We start from the raw sequence: 22,426 nt of genomic DNA, 5'->3' as shown, positions 1-22,426 counted from the left end.
AAATCTCCTGACCTCGTGATCCGCCTGCCTCGCCTCCCAAAGTGCTGGGATTACAGGCATGAGCAACCATGCCCAGCCTTTGTGATTTTAATTGGTAATTTTGCTTAAAGTTACCAATTACTGTTTAAAACATTCTCCTGAGAATAATGTCAATGTGCTACCTGGCATTCCTAGCAAAAAAAATGCTGTTCTGTGTCCTGTGCAGAAAATCCATGTGAGATAAGCTTTATTTGGGTGTGAGTTACAGTGTTATTTGGCCCTGAGTTCAATGTAAACCCATCAATGTTATAGGTAAAATAAAGTGTCTTTAAAGAGATACATGACTAAAACAAGGTTAGGTTGGTGCAAAAGTAATTGCAGTTTTTGCCATTAAAAAAATGCAAAAACCACGATGACTTTTACACCAACCTAACATTTTTCTTCACTTCTCTTGACACAAATTATAGATTCAATCGCCCAGCACTTACAAGCAAGCATTTCTTTATCTTAGGTTGACATTAAGAACTTCTTTATAATTTGCTCGCTTCTTTCAGGACTCCTCCTCTTATGTAGTAGGATGGCAGAATGAAAGACAATGAGGAGGGTACTACATTCTAAAGGCTGAACACCCCACACCCGGCATGACGAGAGGCCTATACAGATAAAAGAGCTTCTGAGGCTTGTCTATGCCACACAGGGGATGAAGGTGGCCTCCAGCAACTGTGACCTCCAACCAGTGGGGCTCAGGTGTGGCATGCCTTTTATGTCCTTTAGCACATTTGTCGCCCACAATAACTTTACAAGACAAGTATTATTATCCACAATTGCCAGAAAGGAAACCAAAGCTCTCTTAAATGGGCATTATCATGCACGTAACTCAGCTCTGTATGGGATTCCCGAAGTGAACCTCATGTTGACTTATGAACTCGGCACTCTCAGGTACCATGAAGCACCCCTCATTTTCCTTGAGCTCCCGCTTGCTGAGGTGAAAATTCTGCCACAAAGGGGTCCCTGCTTCTGTGGAGCTGGTCTCCCTGCTGTGCCTATTTTAGGGAATGGCCACTGCTGGTGACACTTGCTGGTCTGTGGGCGAGTATGGTTTCCCGTCGCTGCAGAAGCCACTGGCTGCTAATCTGCCCATTAGTGTCCACAAACCCTCAAGTGTAGAAATTTGCCATCCTTGAGTTGGACAGGCATTTTAACGAACACTCTTTCAGCATATCTCCCTAGCATTCAGGTATGCGTTTCCAGGGTCAGGCTGGAGGGTGATCTCAGTGACAGGCATGGTACAATGGTAAATTCTGCCCATTCCCTCAGGAACTCATCCTCTACTCTTAAGGGCATTCCAAGGTGGCTTTTAAAAATTAATATATGATAATAGTACCTTTTTATGGGGTAAACATGATATATGGATACATGCATATAATGGGTAATGATCAAAGCAGGGTATTTAGGATATGCACCACTTCAAACATTTATCATTTCTTTGTGTTGGGAACATCCTAAATATTCTTTCCTAGCCCTTTTGAAATACACAACACACTGTTGTTAACTATAGTCACCCTGCTGTCCTATTAATCATTGGAACTTATTCCTTCTAGCTAACTGCATGTTTGTAGTCATTAGCCAACCTTTCTTTATCTCCGATCCCGGCCCTCCACACACACGCACCACTCCTAGCCTTGGGTAGCCATCATTAGACTCTCTACCTCCATGAGATCAAAGTTTTTAGCTCCCATAAGAGTGACAACATGCAACATTTGTCTTTCCGTACCCCAGCTTATTTTTAACATAATGTCCTCCAGGCTCATCCACATTGCTGAAAATGGCAGGATTTCATTATTTTTATGTCTGTTCTCTTATTAATAGTATGACTTCCTACAACTTAGATTTAAGCAAAGGCCCTTCTACATACAGTTGGAATTTTATATGTCCACATTTAAAGAGAGTTATGTTGGGACTGACAACATATTCCTTTTGCTCCTAAGTAAAAATTTTATTACTATAAAATGTTTAGCAAATATATAGAAAATACTACCATTAAAACTACTGCTGTGATCAATACACTTTCCTTTGTCTGGTAGAGTGAAAGGTCCTAGAATACCTGGATTCACTCCTGTCAGGCATTTAATTTAATCCTGGATGATCACATACTGTTTACACTTGGGATTCTTTATCCACAAAGTGAGGGATCTCTCATAGTACCAAGGGACCCTTCCAGCCCCCTTCAGTTCTAAAACTATTTTATTTTTCTTTTTTGAGACAGTCTTGCTCTGTCTTCCAGGCTGGAGTACCGTAGTGCGATCTCAGCTCACTGCAACTTCCGCCTCTTGGGTTCAAGCAGTTCTTGTGCCTCAGCCTCCTGAGTAGCTAGGTCCAGCTAATTTTTTGTATTTCTAGTAGAGATGGGGTTTCCCCATGTTGGCCAGGCTGGTCTTGAACCCCTGGCCTCAAGTGACCTGTCTGCCTCAGCCTCCCAAAATTCTGGGATTACAGGTGTGAGCCACTGCACTTGGCCAGTTCTAAAATTCTATTACAAATTTAATATATTATCAGCAAGGATCTTGAAGTGTCCAAGCCATTCTCTTTAAAAGCTACCATGTGACTCCCAAAGTGCAATCTTATGTACTAGGTTCCCGTACATTCTGATAAGCAGTTTATCTGGGCCATTTGAGGCGTGAGATGAAAGTAAAGATCTAGACTCAGAGAAAGGAGATGAAAAAGGCAAAAATTCTGAAAAGAAATGTGGAAGAAATTCAAGGCAATCCCATACTACTTCAGGGAAGGAGAGAGACAGGTTGGAGGTGGGGGAGAGGAGGCAGATTAAGGGGAAAGAGGCAGGGTTGGGGTAGGCAGAGAGAGAGAGAGAAAGAGAGAGACAGACAGGCAGACAGACAGACAGAGGTGCTTACACCACCACCATTGCTAGTATAAACAGCTGGCATGTACTTGCTGCTTACCATGTGCTAGGTGGTGAGCTAACCATGTCACAAACCTGATGTCATGTAGAGAAGGCTGGTGAAGCTAAAAGACGAGGAAATCTAGGGGATGATAAGCTTTTAGAACAAAAAATAAGTTTTCAATGTTCTAAAAATCATAAATGTATATACAGAGGTATGGAGAAAGACCATGACCATTATTCACCAAACAGTAGCTGCCTCTGGAAAGGTCACTTCTTGGGATGTCAGGCAAAATGGGTTTCCTCCACCCCTGGATCTGGCACCAACAAATGCTAATAGAAGGAGACATTCTCATAACAGGATTATATCCTGGAAATACTAGCAGGGTTGAGCTTGGCAATATAAAATGGCTGATTGTCCTCAAGCTAATCCACCTGGTCTCCTGCCTACTCCTAGAGAAACCAAAGGACAAGCCTGGTATCCTGGCTGCCAGTCTGATGGTCTCCTTGCCAGGATGGGCACAGTGTTGAGTGGCCAGACATGAAGCACAAGTTTTGCCAAACAGTACAAGTTGCTAAAGTGCTGGGATCAAAGCAGCATTTGCTTCTGCACCAATACTAGGTAGCCAAGTCAACAGATGCTGCATCTATCTTTACTTTCCACAAAGAGCTGTTGCACCTGGCAGTGGCCCAGGGGCTGCCAAGCCCCCCCACCCTCCAGGATGCAGGAAGAGGCAATACCACAACAGAAAGCATGCCACAAAGCTCAGGCTCTAGTGACAACAGCTGCATACCAGCTGCTTGCTGGCTGGTTCTATTCAGCTTTTTGTCTAGAGAAACAATTGTGGAACACCCAGGGGAGAATGCAGAAACAGAAAAACTTAATTTTAAAATGAGAGAGACCTGGGAAGATATCTAGGTCTCTGATTTCTAAACTTGTTGGAGGAGCCCAGGGATTTCAAGAAGGTGCCAAGAACTAAAGTATACAGTTGCCTACGAAGTCACTTGCAAAAGGATTCTGGGGCTTTTTGTGGTTCAAACAAGTTAGACACACTGACAACTCTCTTTTTCAGATAAGAAAATTGAGACTCCAAGGGGAATATAGAAGAGCAATACCCATCTGACCTTACTATGTGCTCAGGGAACTCACCTGTATTAGGACAGAGATACAAGAATCAACACCACAGTGTGTAGACTCATACATTATACCTTAGGATGGACACTGATGGGAAAAATAAGACAATTTTTCATATTGTAGGGTTGGCTTTGTCTTATAACATTTTGCCTTATATCATAACCACTCATATCTCAGTTACTCTGGCTTTGGGTGAATTATTCTGATTCCATTGTATATCTGCTAAAGTTTACAATCATTAGAATACAAACAGTAAGTTCCTTCTGACAACTCAGGTATCATATAGCAGATATTTTTATTTTGAAAATGGGAGGGTGGATGGGGTGGAAAAATCAAAATATGCCCTCAAGTTGGTATATTATTTTCCTACTGAAAATTTGGTCCTAAGACTAACTTTAAAACAATTATTTTATCTATATAAACACTATCTATGATAAAAGTGACTGGCTAAAGCGGGAAGGCCTTGCATGGAATAGCTTTACAGATTCCCAAACCAATTACCTAGCAGTTTAGAACTTAGATAATCAGAGTAATGTCTGACCACAGGTCTTTATCATGTAAATACCACTGATTTATTAGTGTTTATATTTATCTTAGCACTATCTCTAGACTTTAGAAAACATGGACAATTTTTGGGAACCCTGTTCAATGAATTCTTGGCATTCCAAAAGCAGTCACTACAAAATACTGGTATTATAATATAATACCCAAATAATAAATTGTTGAACTTTGAATACTTGAGTTTTGCTCTCATGAGTTCCTTTAATTTTAATTAATATGATGATGGTAAAGTAAATTACTCCTTCCGGTTTGGAGGCTGGTTGCCCTATACCATTTAAAACCATTTTAGTTCCAGGAATATCAAAGCTTGCAATTTGCTATTATTTTGTCCTTCAATCCTAAGTAATTAGTATACAGATAGGATTTAATACTATCCAGATCCAGCCATCTATGCTTTTGCAGATGTGATTTCACATTTGCAATATAAAATCATTTTTCTTCTGTATCAGTTAATTAAAATAGAGCTCAGTACTATTTTGAACAAGTAAGCATCTTAATTATCTAAATCAACACTAAGCACAGAATCTCTTAAATTACCAGTAGATCAAGTATAAGAGATTGAATTTTACTTTATAAAATAACATTGTATTTGTTAATGATCAAACTGAAGACAGATGATGACAAACTTTTTCTGAGGAAACTTATTATTCACCTACTTCAGTCTAAAATCTATAGCAGTGGCTTTTTCAAAGTATGATCCACAGATTTGTGGGGTCCCCAAGGCCCTTTCTGAAGTTTGGTTAGGTCAAAATTATTTTGCTGATCATATAAAGATACTATGTTTTTCACTGTACGGATATTTACTCTGACAATACCAAAGCAAAGGTGGGTAAAACTGCTGGTGCCTTAGCATAAATCAAGGCAATGGCACCAAATGGTATCCATATTTATAATATTCTTCACTGCATACTCTAAATATAAAAGACATGCCGCTTACACTGAATGACCTTGAAGCAGTAAGTCTTTCTTGATGAAGATTTATTAATTTTATTAAATTCCTTGAGTACATGTCTTTTAATATTCTGTGAAACGAAATGAGAAGTATGCATAAAAGACTTCTATTAGATATTGAACTATTACGGTTGTGTCAAGGAAAAGTGTCTGAGACTGACCTGTGTGCTGAATAAGTTTCTATGATTTTTTTTTTAATAGAATGCCATTTTCACTCAAAAGAACCAAAGGACAAACTATGGTCACTGAGATTGGTTATCTGGCAGTTTTTTGAACATGAATGAAGGGAGCCTGTCACTTCAATGAAAACTGGCATCATTTGTTGCCAATGACAAAACTTGAGCTTTCAGGCAAAACTAAAATTTGGAAATATGACAGTCTCTCAGGAGTTAAGGTTTTTTTCCAGTGAGACTGATGAGGTTAACAAATGTATTGTTCTTATCATTATATAATAAAATTGTCGGTATTTAAAAGATCTGCATTACTTAGGAAACCAGTATTTTCTAAATGACCAACTTCTGATGTTATAGCATTATACAGTGGTAAAATATAATGTTAAAAGTGCAAGACAGAATAGAAATAGAGTACTAAAGGCCCATTTTTATGCTTTCGGATTCTACATTGCAACTACTTTTTAAGAAAACTACCACTTGTTGAGTTTTAGTACAGTTTCAAAAAGGAGTATCCACAATTACCTGAAAAAAAGCTATTAAAAGCCTCCCCCTTTTGCAATTACATATCTGAGTGAGGCCAGATTTTCTCCATATATTTCAAACAAAACAACCCAGGGGTACAGACTAAATGTAGAGGTAGGTGTTGGAATTCAGGTATCTTCTATAAGCCAGACATTATAGAAGTTGGTAAAAATCTGAGACATTACACTCATGATTTTTAATTTAAAAAATTTGTTTTTCATAAATTATGTAATATGTAATACATTTATTATTCTTAAATGAATTAGAAATTAACAATTTGTTTTAATGTCAATGTGGTAAATTTTGATAGTTAACCCACATAAATAAAAGCTTAATAATTTTTTTTTTTTTTCATTTTTATGAGACCTATTCTCACTCGGTTGCCCAGGCTGAAGTGCAGTGGCATGGTCTTGGCTCACTGCAACCTCCACCTCCCGGGTTCAAGCAATCCTGCTGCCTCGGCCTCCTGAGAAGCTGGGATTGCAGGCACGTGCCACCTGTAATCCCAGGCTAATTTTATTTATTTTTAGTAAAGATGGGGTTTCACCATGTTGGCCAGGCTGGTCTCAAACTCCTAGCCTCAAGTGATCCACCTGCCTCGGCCTCCCAAAGTGCTGGGATTATAGGTGTGAGGCGCTGTGCCACTGCAGCTGTCTATGTTTTAAGCACGTTAAAGGGTGGTTTGCAGGCTCTGACAAGCCAAGCTATTAAATAAGTATAGTGCAGGTCCTTGAAGAACATTGCCTCATTCAGCCTTATTTTGTTATAATGCTGATGAGAAAAAAAATTGATGCCACTGTCTGGTAGAGTTTGCACATCCTCCCCTTGTCTGCGTGGGTTTTCTCTGGATACCCTGGTTTCCTTCCACATTCCTGAGCTGAGCCCAGTAGGTGAAATGTTTTGTCTACATAGCCCAGGATGAGTATGGGTGTGCATGAGTGCATCTGCGATGGGACGGCATTCTGGCCAGGGAGGATGCCCATCTTGTGTTTTCAGCCACCGAAATGGACACTGGCCACCCCACACCCTAAACTGGAATGAGTGGATTGCAAATTAAATGAATAAATACAAGTCACTGTAAAATAAAAACATATAAAGTAGACAATATACAGATGCAGGACAATAAATGATGTGGAACAAAAGCACTCAGCAAGCTCCCCACATTTGTTATTTCTTGTTTTTGAACTGCATGCTGGTGGAAGGTGCTCCTGACAATTTTCACTTTGTAAACGTTTATTTGTTGATTAAACTCACCACCACAATGACCACCATCACTTACAGATTCATCAAAAATTGGATGAATCATCATCTTGTTTTTATTAACCTTTTTCAAATGTATGTATATTTCACATTTATTTCAATATTTAATATTAGAAGTATTTTGGTCCTTAGAAGTTTGGTGATATTTTTGTGCCTAGAAATATGCCATAGGAACTTGACTCTTGTTTATGTTGTAAGGCAGAATAATAAACATAAAAAGACATGCTCGTTTCTACTTGCCAACATAATATCCCAAAGCTCTGAATTCTGTGATGACATATAGTTTTGTAAAAAATACTTCAAAGGCAAAACAGAATAAAACACATGGCTCCACCACAACTCTTGTCTCCGTCACTACATTTCTTAAAAGATAAATGATCCCAGTCCTTGCCTTTTCCTATACATAAAATAATGTTTGACACAATTAATGATTACACTTCTATAATCTATCACCAGATAGACTCCTACACTGAAACGTAGACATAATTTTACACATACTAAATCTTCACCACCTACATGTAAACTATAAACTAAAATACTACCTTAAAACAGCCTGATAGGATATAGTCCTATAGTCCAGTCTATAGTCCTCAGTAAGACTTCCAAATAAAACTAATTTTAATTATTTAAAAGCTTAATTTTTTCCTTTAGTCAACAATATCTATTTGCCTATGATAAAATTAAATTCAATGTATGTCCTCTCCCTGAACCTACTGAAGACACTGAGCAAAGACTCACAGTATTGTTACATGCTTTACCTTCATATAATTCATTCTGGCACGTGATGATATGTAACTACAATATTTATAAGTGAATTTCTTATAATAGTCCTGATAAGCATATTATAAAATTATCTTAAAAGTTTAATAAAATAAGCATTACCAACATTTTTCTTAAAATTTCAAATAATTTTCCCCTACAAGTATTAACAATTCTTCTAATTAAAAATACAAGAAATGGCCTGGGTGCAGTGGCTCATGCCTGTAATCCCAGCACTTTGGGAGGCTGAGGTGGAAGGATCACCTGAGGTCAAGAGTTTCAGATTAGCCTGGCCAACATGGCAAAACCTCGTCTCTGCTAAAAATACAAAAATTAGCTGGGTATGGTGGTGGCGGGTGTCTGGGATCCCAGCTACTCGAGAGGATGAGGCAGGAGAATCGCTTGGTCCCAGGAGGTAGGTGTTGCAGTGAGCTAAGATCATGCCACTGCATGATCCTAGGGCAACAGGAAGAGATTCCCTCTCAAAAATAAATAAATAAATAAACCAACAAATAAATAAATAAATGGAAATAAGAAATAAGGCGGATAATTCAAGAGCAGGATGAGTTTAATAACTTAGAATAAAGTTTGGACAAATATACACCAAATTCTGAAATGCCCTCAGTGGCCACCAACTGGGGCCGAAAGATAGAATTAGAGAAATAGCAGGATTGGATCTTTTTTCTTTTATAGTGCTAAAAGGGTGGTTCCCGCCACTCCAATCCTGGTATTTGTTATTTAACAAAAAGAAAAAGGAAAGAAAGAAGGAGTTATAAATGCATCTATGAATGATTACTATACTAACACCAACAACATTCAGATCTGCCACGATGGAGACTGAGACCATTCCTGAAACCCTCGTCTATTCTAAAAACTATCTGCATCTTAACATAGGACAAAGTTTTCCTATGTGTCCCATTCCATCGGTCTGTTCCAATGCTTCCTCTTAATCTTATCAATCCATCTCTATATTTTCATTGTGACCCTCCCTCCTCCCACACATTACCTCAATTGACCCTTTACAGCAGTGATATTAAATCAGGGGTGTTTTTGTCCTCCAGGGGGCATGTGGCTAGATCTGGAGAACTGGCTGTCACAACTAGGGATGTGGAAGCGGTTGTGTGTGTTCCTGGCATTCTAGTGGGCAGATGCCACAGATGCTGCTAAACATCCTACAATGTACAGGACAGCCCTTACAACAAAGAATTATCCAGTCCAAATGTCAGCAGTGCCAAGATTGTGAAACCCTGTCAGGAGGCAGGAAAAAAATTCTGCAATTCTGACACACTAAACTTTGCCTTTTACCTTTTTCTAACTTTCTCTGTGAAAAAAAGTTAACGTCCTATAGCAAACTGGAAAACAACCTCTTGGCCATTAGCATCCTCAACAAGGCAATGGGTATATATGCCAAAATTTGAGTCCCAGGATCTCCATCTTTGAGTTACGTGACCTGCAAATTTTCTACTTCTCTGAGGCCTCACTTTCATCATCCAAAAATATACTGAAATTGAAAACATACTATCTATCTCAGTATGGTTATAAGCATAGAAGATAGTGTATTTAGAAACCTAGCAGACTGCTAGACATACAGATGTAACAAAGGGACAGTGATGCTGCTGACCCTTACTGTCACTGACTGAGGCCCCTCTGTCTCCATCAGCTGCTGCAACAGAGAGATAAGGAAAGTGGCAGTCACAGCAAGACAGTTAATTACGCGGAAGTGGAAGACACAGCTTAGCCTCATTTGAAGCGATCGAGAAGTATCCCTGAAAACCATATAAACAAGTGTAAATAAGTACACTAGGGATGAACCCTGCCTTTCTGGGCCATTCTATGTCTCTTGGTGCACACTTTTAGTACACTGTTAATTTCGGCCCTTCCTCTCATCGGCCTCCACATCGGGCATATGACTCTGAAGCCAGAGACTAGTGCCACAATGACAGAAGGCATGAGGTCAAGAACCAGCCAAACTCTAGTCTAGGTTACATTATTGTCTGCTCAGAAGATAGACCGATTCTTCATCATATTTGCTTTAAATAAGAATACCCAAGGCTGCTTTCCTAAGTAGTTGTGTTTAAACAGACTTCAATGGAAGCTTTCAAGAGAGTTTCTCGGTCCTCCTTTAATGCCCTTTCCCCAGTTCCATCTCACTGGGAGAAGAAACCAGCCTTAAATACCTTCCTTGGATGGGGACCCACTCCAGCAGGCCTGCAGCTTACTGTATTTGGACTCTGGAGGGAGCTCCTGCCTCACAAAAGATAAAGTAGATCCTACTGAAGACCACAACACTTTCCTTTAAAGTGTTCATCTCCAGAGTCTTAAGAATGTGGAGTTTAGATTCTCAAATCTTTTTCTAGAGCCTTTTTCCTGATTTTTGGCTTGCTCTCTGGGCATTTCTGCTTCATATATATAGTCCTAGTAAACTCTCTGTTTTGCAAGATCATGTGAAAGAAAGAAAGAAGAGAAAGAGAAAAAGAGAGGGAGAGAGGGAGGGAGAGAGGGAGGAAGGCAGGAAGAAGGCAGGAAGGCAGGAGAGAGAAAAGAAAAGAAAAAGAAAAAGCAAGAGCAATGAGACTTAAGGAAAAAAAATAGGGATAGACCAGACCACTCAAGACTTAAGGAACTTTGAGACCAGAGCTCTAAGGAAAGCAAAAATCAATCGGCACAGTTAAAATTGGCACTTTTAAAATTTCATATCACAGTCCATCCTTTGCAAACCTAAAACCCATAGGTGTGTGTTTCTTTTTGTAGGTCTTCAGAGACATTCATTTTCAATACAGAGCAATTTCACCAAAATTAAAAGTATGATTGAAGGACAGCTACTTCGTCAATCAATTTCCTTCTCAGTTTCCTTGGATGCACGTGCAGCTTTCTTCAGAAAGCTGAATAGAGCAGCAAGTACAGTGGGCCTTAAAACCACTAAACTCCCCTTTCTTTAAAGAAAAACACTTCTGCAGAAGATAATTTTTTCCCATTAAAATCTTTGTAAGGAAATCTGTGAACCACCAAGACTTCCACACTGAATTGATACCATTCCTCTATTTACCAAACACACAAGAGCCAATATGCATCAAATAAACGCATATTATAGTAAACAGTCTGTATCTAATGGTTCTGGAACAGTCTGGGTTAGATTACCAGAGGTGACCATGCTGACCCACTGAGAGTTAGGGGCGTGTACTTGGCCATCTGCATTGCACTCTAGCATGTCTGGGTCTACTGGCACAGGCTGTCTTTTGGAAGGAACTGATAACCTTTTGGCAGAGAACAATGACTAAATACCTTGAACAGACTGTTAGCTCAAACATCAAAATGCTCTAGGAGGAAGGAGTATAAAAAACATCCCTTGGTCTCTGTGTTAGTGTTTCCAATGGGCAAGAGACTTATTCTGAAGAGAAAAAGAGTTGAGGTTTCCTGAAACTGTCTATCACTGGAGTGGGATGTTACGGGATATCTAGTGGTGCCACATAAATATTTTTCAAACTAGTCTTCAGGAAACTTACTCTAAATTCCTAGTTGGGGGTAGAGGGCTGTGAAAATACAATAAATGCAATGTGAGTTTATAACTTTTTATCAGGCATACTTTGTGATTTGTAACATTGGTGGCAGAGTTAGTACGATGAAGGGAGAGAAAATGAAGATAAATCTTCTGTCAATAGAGCAACTTGGACAATAACCAGAGAGTGAGAAGGCCCTTTCATCAACCAAATGAGGTCTGGGCAGTAGAAGGACATTTCCACCAAGGGAAAGGAGCCAGCTAGAACCTATCAAGGGAAAGACGGTGCTTCAGGGAGGGGGGATTCAAGATTGCTGCTACTCTGCTAATGGAGGTTTAAAGAAACAAATTACCTCAATTTCCAGTTTCTGTAGCCTCACTGAAATAAATATGGTACCTCCCTAAACTGCTGTGGAAATGGGGGAGATGTAAGTTACCTCTTGTTTTTTTAAAAAATTTCAGTTTGCCTAAATACATCTGTTGTTAGCCAGAACCTAAAACAAAAATCAACTCTGCATAATTGAGAAACTTCCAACATGCAATGAATATATGTTTTTGTGTTCATATGTGTGTGAAGAAGTAGGCATCAACACACAAGGACTTATTTTAAAGTAAATCTGGAGAACCCCTGAATTCACAAAGTACTCTAGTTTCCAAGAGTAAAAATTTTCAGGCCAGTAAGCAACATGTCCATCTTGGGTCATCTGAAACCACTTTCAAATGTGTTTTCTGAACATTGGACCCAAAGTTGCCAAACTGTAGTCTAAAAAATGCAATATATTTTGGGCAATCTATGAATAAAAGGGATTATGTGTGAAAAATTGTCACCAATGTAGTTTGGATGGTCATATAGAACCACCACATATTCTAAAAACAGAAACTGGGGCAAAGTACAAATACCTATGCATATACATGAGTCACATATGTATGTGTATGTATGATTTCTATATATTCTAAATATTTGTCTTAATGTTTTGTGAGTAGCTTTAAGGTTTTAGCTCTAGCTGAAATCTACGGATCAAAATGTATAAAAACAAATTAAAAGGAAAGCTATCGCATTTCAACTAAATCAATGTTTTAAAAATATAAATTTTTAAATTATAGCACTACATTCTAAATAGCTTGGCAGATATCAAAGAGAACCTTTTACATGGATAGAGAATAAGAAAACCTTACAAATACAATTCATCTTAGATAAAATTACAGCATAAGAATCAATATTTATTTTAGACTCAGGTAAGAGGAGAATTATCTGGTATATAAGGCATGAGTGTAAATGTAAAATGTCTTTTTTAAAAAAATCTCTATTTCCCATTGAAAAGCTTAAGAAAGATATTAACAATTAATCTATTAACATGTGCATAGCTCTTAGAATTTTCAAAGCACTTTTACATCTATCATCTCACTTTGTAATTGCAACTAAGATAGCTTTCTAGAAAACGGAAATGCAAAAGGTGTGTAGGTGGGAGAAAAGGTTAAATATTAGAAGCAGATGAATTCACACAATGAGTCAAAATATTTAATTCATTTGTTTGAATCAAAATACCTCTGACTGTCTGCCTTGTTGGGTAGAAAAAAGGGATAAGAATAATTTCCAAGTGTTTGCATCAGCAGTTCACAGTAAAAGGAAATAAAATCCCAAACTTTATCAGAAGAAAATCTACCCTATCCACAAATAGAATTTTCTACTTCTTCCCATAAACAGGCTCCTCTTCCTGACTGGCTCTATATGAGTTCATCGAAACCAGGGAAGAGACTAGTTTAGGTAAATGAGCTTTGGGCAGGGTAGCTTGTTTTATCCTAACCACCCTCTTTCTGTTAATGGCACACTCTTTGTGTTACCGAGCTTCAAAGCCTTGAATTTATCTTTGATTTCCCCTTCCACTCCATCACCTGCCAAGGCCTACTGCTTCTAACTCTTTTGTTCTCTTACATTGAATCTCCTTTTTCTCATTCTATATAACCTCCACTGGAGTTCCCACTTGAATGCCAGTAACCCTCTAACAAGTTTCTACCCCCTAATCTACTCTAACACCTCTGCTAGTTAAAAATCCCCAAAGTTCTCTTTATAAACCTTCAGTGGGTATTCCCAAATACCAGATTCAGTGTAGACTCTGTGAATGGCATGTAATCTTCCAATGCCCTACTATCTTCCCAGCTGTATTTCTCTAACATACTTCCAGATCCAAGTAAACTGCACTACTTGTTCATGTCTTCTATCTTTGTGCCCTCTTCCTAAGGATACTCTACTTAGCCTTCAGGGTCTTCCCCAGTGTCTCCCCAACCATCCTTTTATTTGTTTTTCTTTTCTTTTCTTTTTTTTTTTTTTTTTTGAGATGGGCTCTCACTCTATCACCAGGCTGGAGTACAGTGGCGTGATCTTGGCTCACAACAACCTCTGCCTCCTAGACTCAAGGGATCCTCTCACTTCAGCCTCCCAAGTAGATGGGACCACAGGCATGTGCCACCATGCCCAGCTGATTTTTCTATATTTTTGGTACAGAAAAAATGAGTTTTACCATGTTGCCCAGGTTGGTCTCCAACTCCTAGACTCATGCAATCAGGCCACCTCAGCCTCCCAAAGTGCTGGAATTACAGGCATGAGGCGCCATGCCTGGCAAAGTATCCTTTTCTGACTCCCCTGTAACTTGACCTCTCATTCCTCTAAACCACATTACTAAAAGCTCACACCTTTTGATGGTTCTTATATTCTGCCTTATATGATGGCATTCTTTCCTTTCTCCCTAGTGGTAGATGGTGAGCCTCTTGAAGGCAGGGACAGTGCATTACATATTAGACATACTCAATATCTGTTGAACTGTGAAGAAAATCATATTTGTACTTTATAGAAAAAAAGTGTGAAGGCAGGTGAAGTCATTCTTGGCTCAAGTCTTCAAAAAAGAAGTAGGCCTCCAGTTCACTCAAAATACTGTTACTCACCCTTTTAACAAGCAATCAACAACCAATAAACTAGTCAGTGAATGTAATTCAAAGCTATCATATACAGAAGTGTGAGTCATGCCAGCAGCTGGGCAGTTCTCTCCTGCTTCTAGGGAAGAGAGTATTCATCTACAAAGACTACAAAACAGTCGCAAGAATGGACAAGCTAACCGTGGTGTCAGATGTCACAGCTGGACAACAGGCCCAAGGTTGGTCTCTAAGCTTTGCAGGTGCCTCATTTCTATGACAGACAGAGGCGGGAGAACAAGTCTGTTAGGGCCTGTGTTCTGAAGCAGCAAAAAGCCAGCCACACCAAGCCAGCTTTTGAGGGGCTCCAAGCACATTCCCCATGAGGGCTGAGGATGAGGAAGGGTGCATTCTCATGTGTACAATATGGATGTACAGTATGTTTTCAATATGTTGCCAGTAAAAGTAGAAAAGTGCTAATATGCATATTAGGTAATATACAACACTTAGGGGACTTTTATTCATGGTTGGTTTTTATTTTAGTAAAAAATTCCGAAGATTGTTCACATTCTAAATTATAAATAATTTTGCTTAGAAAATTATTTGTTATACTCTACATTGAATTGTAAGTGTTCAAAAAAGGAATGAAGTCTATCTCATTTTTTCTGAAGTGGGAGCAAGAATCCAGTTTAAAAAATAATTTGGATTCAGTTAAAAAAAGTTTCTGGGATTTATTATATTTGAGCATTTTGAAATATTAAAAAATGACTTTTATCACTAGTATAGGGTTTCAAAGAGAGGCTTAGGAATATTTACTAAAATAGATTTGGGCCTTTGAATTTTATTGGAGACACAATATTTACGGAAATAATACACAAAAACATGCAAAGTCCTACTTCTAGGCACTGCTCCAGTTGTGCCAGAGGAAAGAACATGGGACATAAGTGGCTATGCAAAGCATGGAAGAAGGAAAGAAAAGAGACAGGATGGAAACTGCGGAGTGCAAGGAGGACTCAGAGCTGTGCGGTTCCCATGGAAATCAGTGTGGCTGAAATTTTCAATGGAGATGAAGGCTTTGGCATCCTGGAAGGTACTAGCAGAAGTAAGAGGATGTAGATAAGGCAATGTGTGATATTTATGTTTTCCAAAAATCAACAGAGCCTATCAAAGTTAAACAGCAAATGAAAACATTCAAATGTTGACAACAAGGTAATGAAGAAAATACCATAGCAGTAAAAACAGCTAATACTACTTAGGATTCTAACAAACAGGCTAATAAAAGACTTTTTGTAGTCAATTATGTCATTCAATTCTAATCCCAATCCTGAGAGATTGGTATTGTTAGATCTGTTTGAAGGTTTGGGCAAATGAGGGTTAGAGAGAATAAATAACTGGTCAAAGATCTTACATCTACTGATGGCATCAAGGTTTGAACCCTGGCTGATTTCATTCATACATTCATTATCGACAGACATTTACGAACTGGGGACTACTGAGTTCCTACTTGTCAGTTACTGGGTATACAAATGGTCATAGTTTTTGCTCTTAGGAACCTAACATCTAACGAGAAAGACAGCCAATAAACAACTTAATAAACCAATATCTAATTACAAAATTTGATAGATACTATGAACCAAATGGTTAGAGAGAAGTAACAGAGAATCAAGTGGGGCCTTAGCAAATTAGATAGCATGGTTAGAGAAGGGCAAGTGAGGCCTAAAGGATGGGAAGGAGCCAGCCAGTCATGGGATGAAGGGAACAAGCACTTATGGAGGAGGGAAGAGCATATGCAGAGGACTTGAGGCAGGCCAGCACAGCGGACTAGGTGGGCAAGAAGTACAGTAGGTCTGCAAGGTAGGTAAGGGCCACAGCATGGGGGCTCCTGCACGTTAGGAGTTTGGGTTTTAAGAGCAATGGGAAGGCACAGAATGGTTTTAAGATTTGGGTTTCTAAAAGACCACATTGATTTATCTGTCTGAATAATAGGCAGTAAGAGGCAGAGCAGAAATGGTAAGTCCAGTAAGGAGACTTCTGCAGGATTCCAGGAGACAATGGTTGCATGGCCTCAGTTGGAGGCAGAGGAAAGGAAAGAAGGAGACCTCAGAAGTGATCTGGGCTACACTTTGGTGATAGAACCAAGAGGCCTTGCTGATGGACTGGATGTGAGGGGTGAAGGGGAGGGAAGCACAGAGGATGTCTCTAAATCCTGTGCACTGCTTTAAGCCTTGTACATCATTTAATTTCCTTAACCTATTTCTTGTATTAAAAAGTTAGCTATATTTATATTGGTGTTTTAAGTGACATATTTTTAAATAAACAGCTCATGTGCTAAAATCTGTTTCCACACTGCTAAGCTCACCCTCTGATTGTAACATCTGCACTGAGGTACACTACCCAGAGAGAGATGTGCCTCAGGTGTGTGGTAATGGAAACGAAGGGGCTTTCACACCAAATCACCTAGGGGTGACTCACAGTTTTGCCATTCTTCTGGGTAAATGCAAAGAATTCACAACTCTGAGCCTCAGATGACTTGACTTTATACATATGGCTAAGAACTCTCTCACAGTTTGGTTATGAGAATAGGGTAACTTATACTAAGTCCTGGCCTGCAGCAGAAAGTCACTAAATGTTAGACTCCCTTCCCTTCTCCCCTATTACAGTGATGAGAATGCCACCAGTCATTTTTCAAAGCACCTCTGTAACAGAGATGAGAGATCTGAGTGCTACATTGAAGATAACTGAGACACACTTTAGATGAGGGACTGCAGATCCTGTTAGGGGTCCTAAAGGGTCCTCACATGGCTGCTCTAACTCTTTAGCAACCATCCTCATCTCCTAAGATTACCAGATAAAACACAGGACACCCAGTTAAAATTGGGTTTCAGGTAGCCGGGTGTGGTAGCTCACGCCTGTAATCCCAGCACTTTGGGAGTCCAAGGCAGGCAGATCACGACGTCAGGAGTTCCAGACCAGCCTGACCATCAAGGTGAAACCCTGTCTCTACTAAAAATACAAAAATTAGTCAGGGGTGATGGCATGCGCCTGTAATCCCAGCTACTCAGGAGGCTGAGGCAGGAGAACTGCTTGAACCTGGGAGGTGGAGGTTGCAGTGAGCAAAAATCATGCCACTGCACTGCAGCCTGGGCAACAGACTGAGACTCTGTCTCAAAAAAAAAAAAAAAAAATTGGATTTCAGGGAAATCCAATTTCAAAAATTTTTAAGTATATCCCATACAATATTTGGAACATACACAAAATTTTTTCACCATTTATCTGAAATTCAAATTTAATTCGGCATCTTGTATTTTTATTTGCTAAATCTGGCAATGCTATCTATGACTAGGCAAGTCTCTACTGGGAATAAATTACTCCAAGACTCTTCCTTTACAGCCCTGTGAGATGCTCTGACTCTTCTCTGTCTAAGAGGTTGTATCTCTTACCACCACAGTGCTGTACTTCCACTCCTACTCTTCACAGTTCACTCATCTCTTCTCACTTTTACCAGTAAATGTACAGGAATTCTCAAAATCTACTGCATGGCATTATATTGGACACAGGACTTTACTTAGTGGTCATAAACAATGCTGGTGAATAGGTGTAGGTGTATGTGTATGTGTGTGTGTGTGTGAGAGTGTGTGTGTGTGTGTGTGTGTGTGTGTGTATACACGCACACGTGTAGGTAAATAGGTATGGGGGTGTGAGCACCGGCTGTATTAACCTTTTAAAAATGAAGATTATGCTAACAATACATTATCAGGAATACATGTTGAATGTTTTCTAGTAGCAGTAAATTAAATTTGCAACTACATTAATGAAAGCTATGTAGATCCTTCAGTGGTAGAACCAGTTATTGAATAAACTGAAAGAGAAAAGCTTTGAGTTCATTCAATAATCACCATCCATCAAAAGTTAACAGCTGAAAATCTTTCATTTTAAAATCATACTATGTGAAAAGAATTGGAAATTCTAGGCCACAGTTTTATCTATCTGAGTATTCCTTTTGCATATAGTCAAGTGTTTCAATGCCCAGTTTCAATAGTGAGGAAAAAAATTAAAGGAAACATAAATCTAGTTAATTATATGAGACACTCAGAGCACTGTTACTGTTTGCTATTGTTCCACAACAAGATAAGGCACTTGCTCCAGAATGAAAATCAACACATCAAGGAAGTTTTGCTATTAAAAAACTGTCAGTTGAACTAAACAATATATTTAATAGTGTAATTGACTTACATCTTGGTGCAAACTCATTTTCTCACTGTGGACTGGTAACAAAAAATTCATAGACCAGTGCCAGTCTGGGGACCATATTTTGAATAGCACTGATGTAAAGGACCCCAGAATTTTATAAGGTGTGCCTTCAATACGATGGCAAAAATGGAGGGGTCGCCTCCTTCTGGCCATTTTGCTGTTCAAAGATCCTCTTATTTCCTTGAAATAAAGGCATCAATAATTTCTCCATTCTAACAATCTAACTAAGCCTAAACACCTATCAAAACAATAGTTGCCCCAATTTTAGAAAGAAGAGGGTATGTGCTTACTCTTCTTGGCGTAAGTCATTGACGCTGCGGTCCAGTGAGATCATGTCACTTGCCACCATGTTAAATCCAAACTCTTTAATGCTGGCTTGAACTGCATGTTTGAATTCTGGTCCCAAAACCAATGGCTTGGCTTTCTCTCCAGGGCCACCAACCACTCCAGGAGGCTCAGGTTCTTTGGGTTCAAAGTTACCAAGGATCCCTGGGTGAAGCACAGGATCACGGTAGGTGAATGTCTGAGGCTTAAATGTGAGATACTGCCTTTGCATGATATCTTTCTGGGAATCTCCTCCAGCATGGTGCTCTTGTTCATTTTTGGCCTTGTTTTTTCTTCTAATAGACTCTAAGTCCACTTCTACTCCTTCAACATGAGGCCATGGTACCACAGGTTTGAATCTGTCCTCCCCAGGAGCTAGTCCATTGCCTCCTCGGTTGGACATGGGGTCATTGACATCTCTGTCTTCCTATACAAAAGGGAGGGGACATACAATGAGAACATGAAGGCAAACCACCACAGTAGAGTTCATGAGACCAATTTTCAGGTTTAAAAAAAGGTGAGGCAACAATAAAACAGTTCAGGTGTGGAATACAAGTGTGCCATTTTCAGGGCTTCCCATCAGAAGATATCTTTCAGGGTACAGAGGAAATAACAAGAAATAGGCTACCTCCTCACCTTACTGTTGCAAAATTAATGAAGGGATGCATTTTTACTTCTGCCTTTGCAAACCTACCTATCAAAGACCTCTTCATAAAGCATATTTTTAAGGGTTAGAGCAAAGAAGTTCTAGAATCTTTGATTAAAACAGATGCTTAATAGGTCATGTTTGTACAGTATGTGGTTTTCCCAGTTGTCCCATGTGTGATAAATATAACCTTTTGTCAGTAGCACAACCATATGGTGGCAGTGGTATTAGATGTATGTCACTGTCAGCAGGCTGGCTCAGTGCCCCAAATGGCAGAGGAACAAGACGGGGATATGCAGAGTCCAAATTTGGTATTTTTCACTCACTGAGAGTTTATCTGAATTCAGAAGTATAAAAAAAGCTAATATCTGTAACTTAGTCAGCTTGGGCTTTTAAACCACTTCCCTATACCTAGTCTGCCCCATTTTAGAAGCAGCATACGTCAAAACATTCTTTGTACAAGGATATTCATTCCTAGTAAAGGGTGCCTCTCTTTCCTGTTTGGATTGTCTTCATCACCTATGCACATCTTCCCCAAAGATATCCTCAGTACTTTTGCTTCTGAGGTTATTTTACATTAGGTTTTTTCCTAAGCCAGTACCATTCTCTGCACAGGGCACTGTTTCTCAACATTGGCATCACCTTGATGGCTTTGAAAAATGCCAATGTCTGTGTCTTATCCTCAGACATTGTGATTTAATTGGTCTAAGTATTTGGATTTTTAAAAGCAAGCCTGAGAATCACTGGCTTAATGGGAGGGCTGCTTGTTATAATTAGACAAGAGGATTACAGAGGACACAGCTGGGGAAGAGGCAAGGTGCACACAGAACAACTGCAAAATAGGCTGATGGGCCTGCGACTTCCTTCTACACTAAGACTGTGCAATTCCCCAATAGATTAGCTGTAGCATTAGCACCACCCGACCAAAATCTTTCTATAGGGTTAGTGCTACCTTGAAAAGTAAAGTTTAACAGTTTGTCTTAAAAAATATAAAAGTAAGGCTCTAAGTATGATGTGGATGTGTAGGCTGCTCTCTATTAGTATTTGATTTAGAGGCAAAAATCTTTATAGAAAGTCAGTTATTTCAGATGTGAAGTTAGTAGGTAAGGGCTGGCTAAGAATTGACTTTCAAGAGTTCAAAAATAAATTTTTTTAAATTTTCCATTTGTTTAGGTAATATAAACATATGATACAAAATTCAAAATATGCAAAAGGGCATGTAGTAAAAAGAAAGCTTTCCTGCTTTTCCTTCTGCAGAGGCAATTACAGCTATCAACTTCTTGTGAATTTTTCTAGAGATGTGATATGCAGGTATAAACGTACATGTGTATACACAACAAGATAATTTTTTTTAAAGACGGGGTATAGATTTTAACTAACTCATTAAAAAAGGAACCTGTAAGATGTTACAACTGGTTCAAAGATAAATCAAAAGGACAAACATAAACATCAAGAACATGGCAAAGAATTTACACATAGATGCAAATCTGGTTAAATTGGTCACTCTGCATAGGGCAATAATCAATCGCATTCCACAAGAACAATGTCCATTTCAATGGACAAGAGTCCTTTGCATCACTCTCAGTTTTCTGTAATTTACAGGACTGTAAAATAGGAAAGGGTGAGATAAGCTGGAAAGTTGAGTTAGACAGTCATCTTTTGGGACCATTTTAAAGTTTTTCACAAGTTCCCCCAGAAATAAAAAAGGCAACGCAGCCTGATTGTATAAATGTGATGCCTTTCCTCAGGCATGTGTGGTTCAGGGTTGAGAAAGCCTCTGGATCAGCCTTCTGATTGTCACACCTCAGGGACTTAGCTTGAGCCTAACCTATGAGCCCTAGTAGAAGGCTATTTTGCTGAAACTCATATTCAGGAATGACTGAAGACTGTCTTGGGAATTAACTAGTTCTAAGAAATGTGTAAGGCAAGCATGACTGTAACAGAGAAGGGGTGATTCTGATGATGGAAAACGTGTTTGTTTCTCCAATTTATCTCCTGGCTCTTTCCAAAATTATACTTACTTATGTTAGTATTGTAAGTAAATTAATATAGAGATATCATTATAAAATGTGTAACAAACTGGTCCCAAGTTGTTGATGCTGAAACAAGTAAAATACAAAAAGGAGAGAGATATTGTCCTCCACTTCAATTTTTCATATCACAGCCTCAAGTGAATTGGTAAACAGGGACGTAAGAAAATTTTATTAAATACAGAAGAGTGGTTTGAACAGCTCATACAACACCAGCATCCATAGCCATAGCATCTACCAAATTATCTAATGTTCCATAGAGAGGAAACTGTCTATTAGCAGAATATAGAATATGACAGTACAGGAAATCAAATTGTGAAATACACACTATAGTTTAGGTTGCCCTATGCTAATACCAAAATTGCCAATTTAAATATTTTTCAAATTCACCCGTTTCAACAAGAGAAATTTTAATGGATGTTAAAATTTCATGGATCAGGCCGGGCGCGGTGGCTCACGCCTGTAATCCCAGCACTTTGGGAGGCCAAGGCAGGTGGATCACGAGGTCAAGAGATCGAGACCATCCTGGTCAA

General features: G+C 39.1%; 1 protein-coding gene across 5 annotated transcripts in view; it reads right to left on the bottom strand.

Annotated features, from left to right (window-relative positions):
• Nucleotides 1–22,426, bottom strand: part of GALNT7 (polypeptide N-acetylgalactosaminyltransferase 7) — a 160,806-nt gene that overhangs the window by 55,774 nt on the left and 82,606 nt on the right. For all 5 annotated transcript variants that reach the window (XM_017498518.2, XM_037727878.1, XM_017498516.2 and 2 more), the window contains exon 2: nucleotides 19,184–19,644. In XM_017498518.2, coding sequence (XP_017354007.1) covers nucleotides 19,184–19,644 — 461 coding nt within the window. The remainder of the gene's footprint in view (nucleotides 1–19,183; nucleotides 19,645–22,426) is intronic.

This window comes from Cebus imitator, unplaced genomic scaffold, assembly GCF_001604975.1.
Source record: "Cebus imitator isolate Cc_AM_T3 unplaced genomic scaffold, Cebus_imitator-1.0 Scaffold243, whole genome shotgun sequence".
Classification (NCBI taxonomy): domain Eukaryota; kingdom Metazoa; phylum Chordata; class Mammalia; order Primates; family Cebidae; genus Cebus; species Cebus imitator.
Note: the sequence above shows the minus strand (reverse complement) of the source record. Positions and strands in the feature narration are given on the sequence as shown.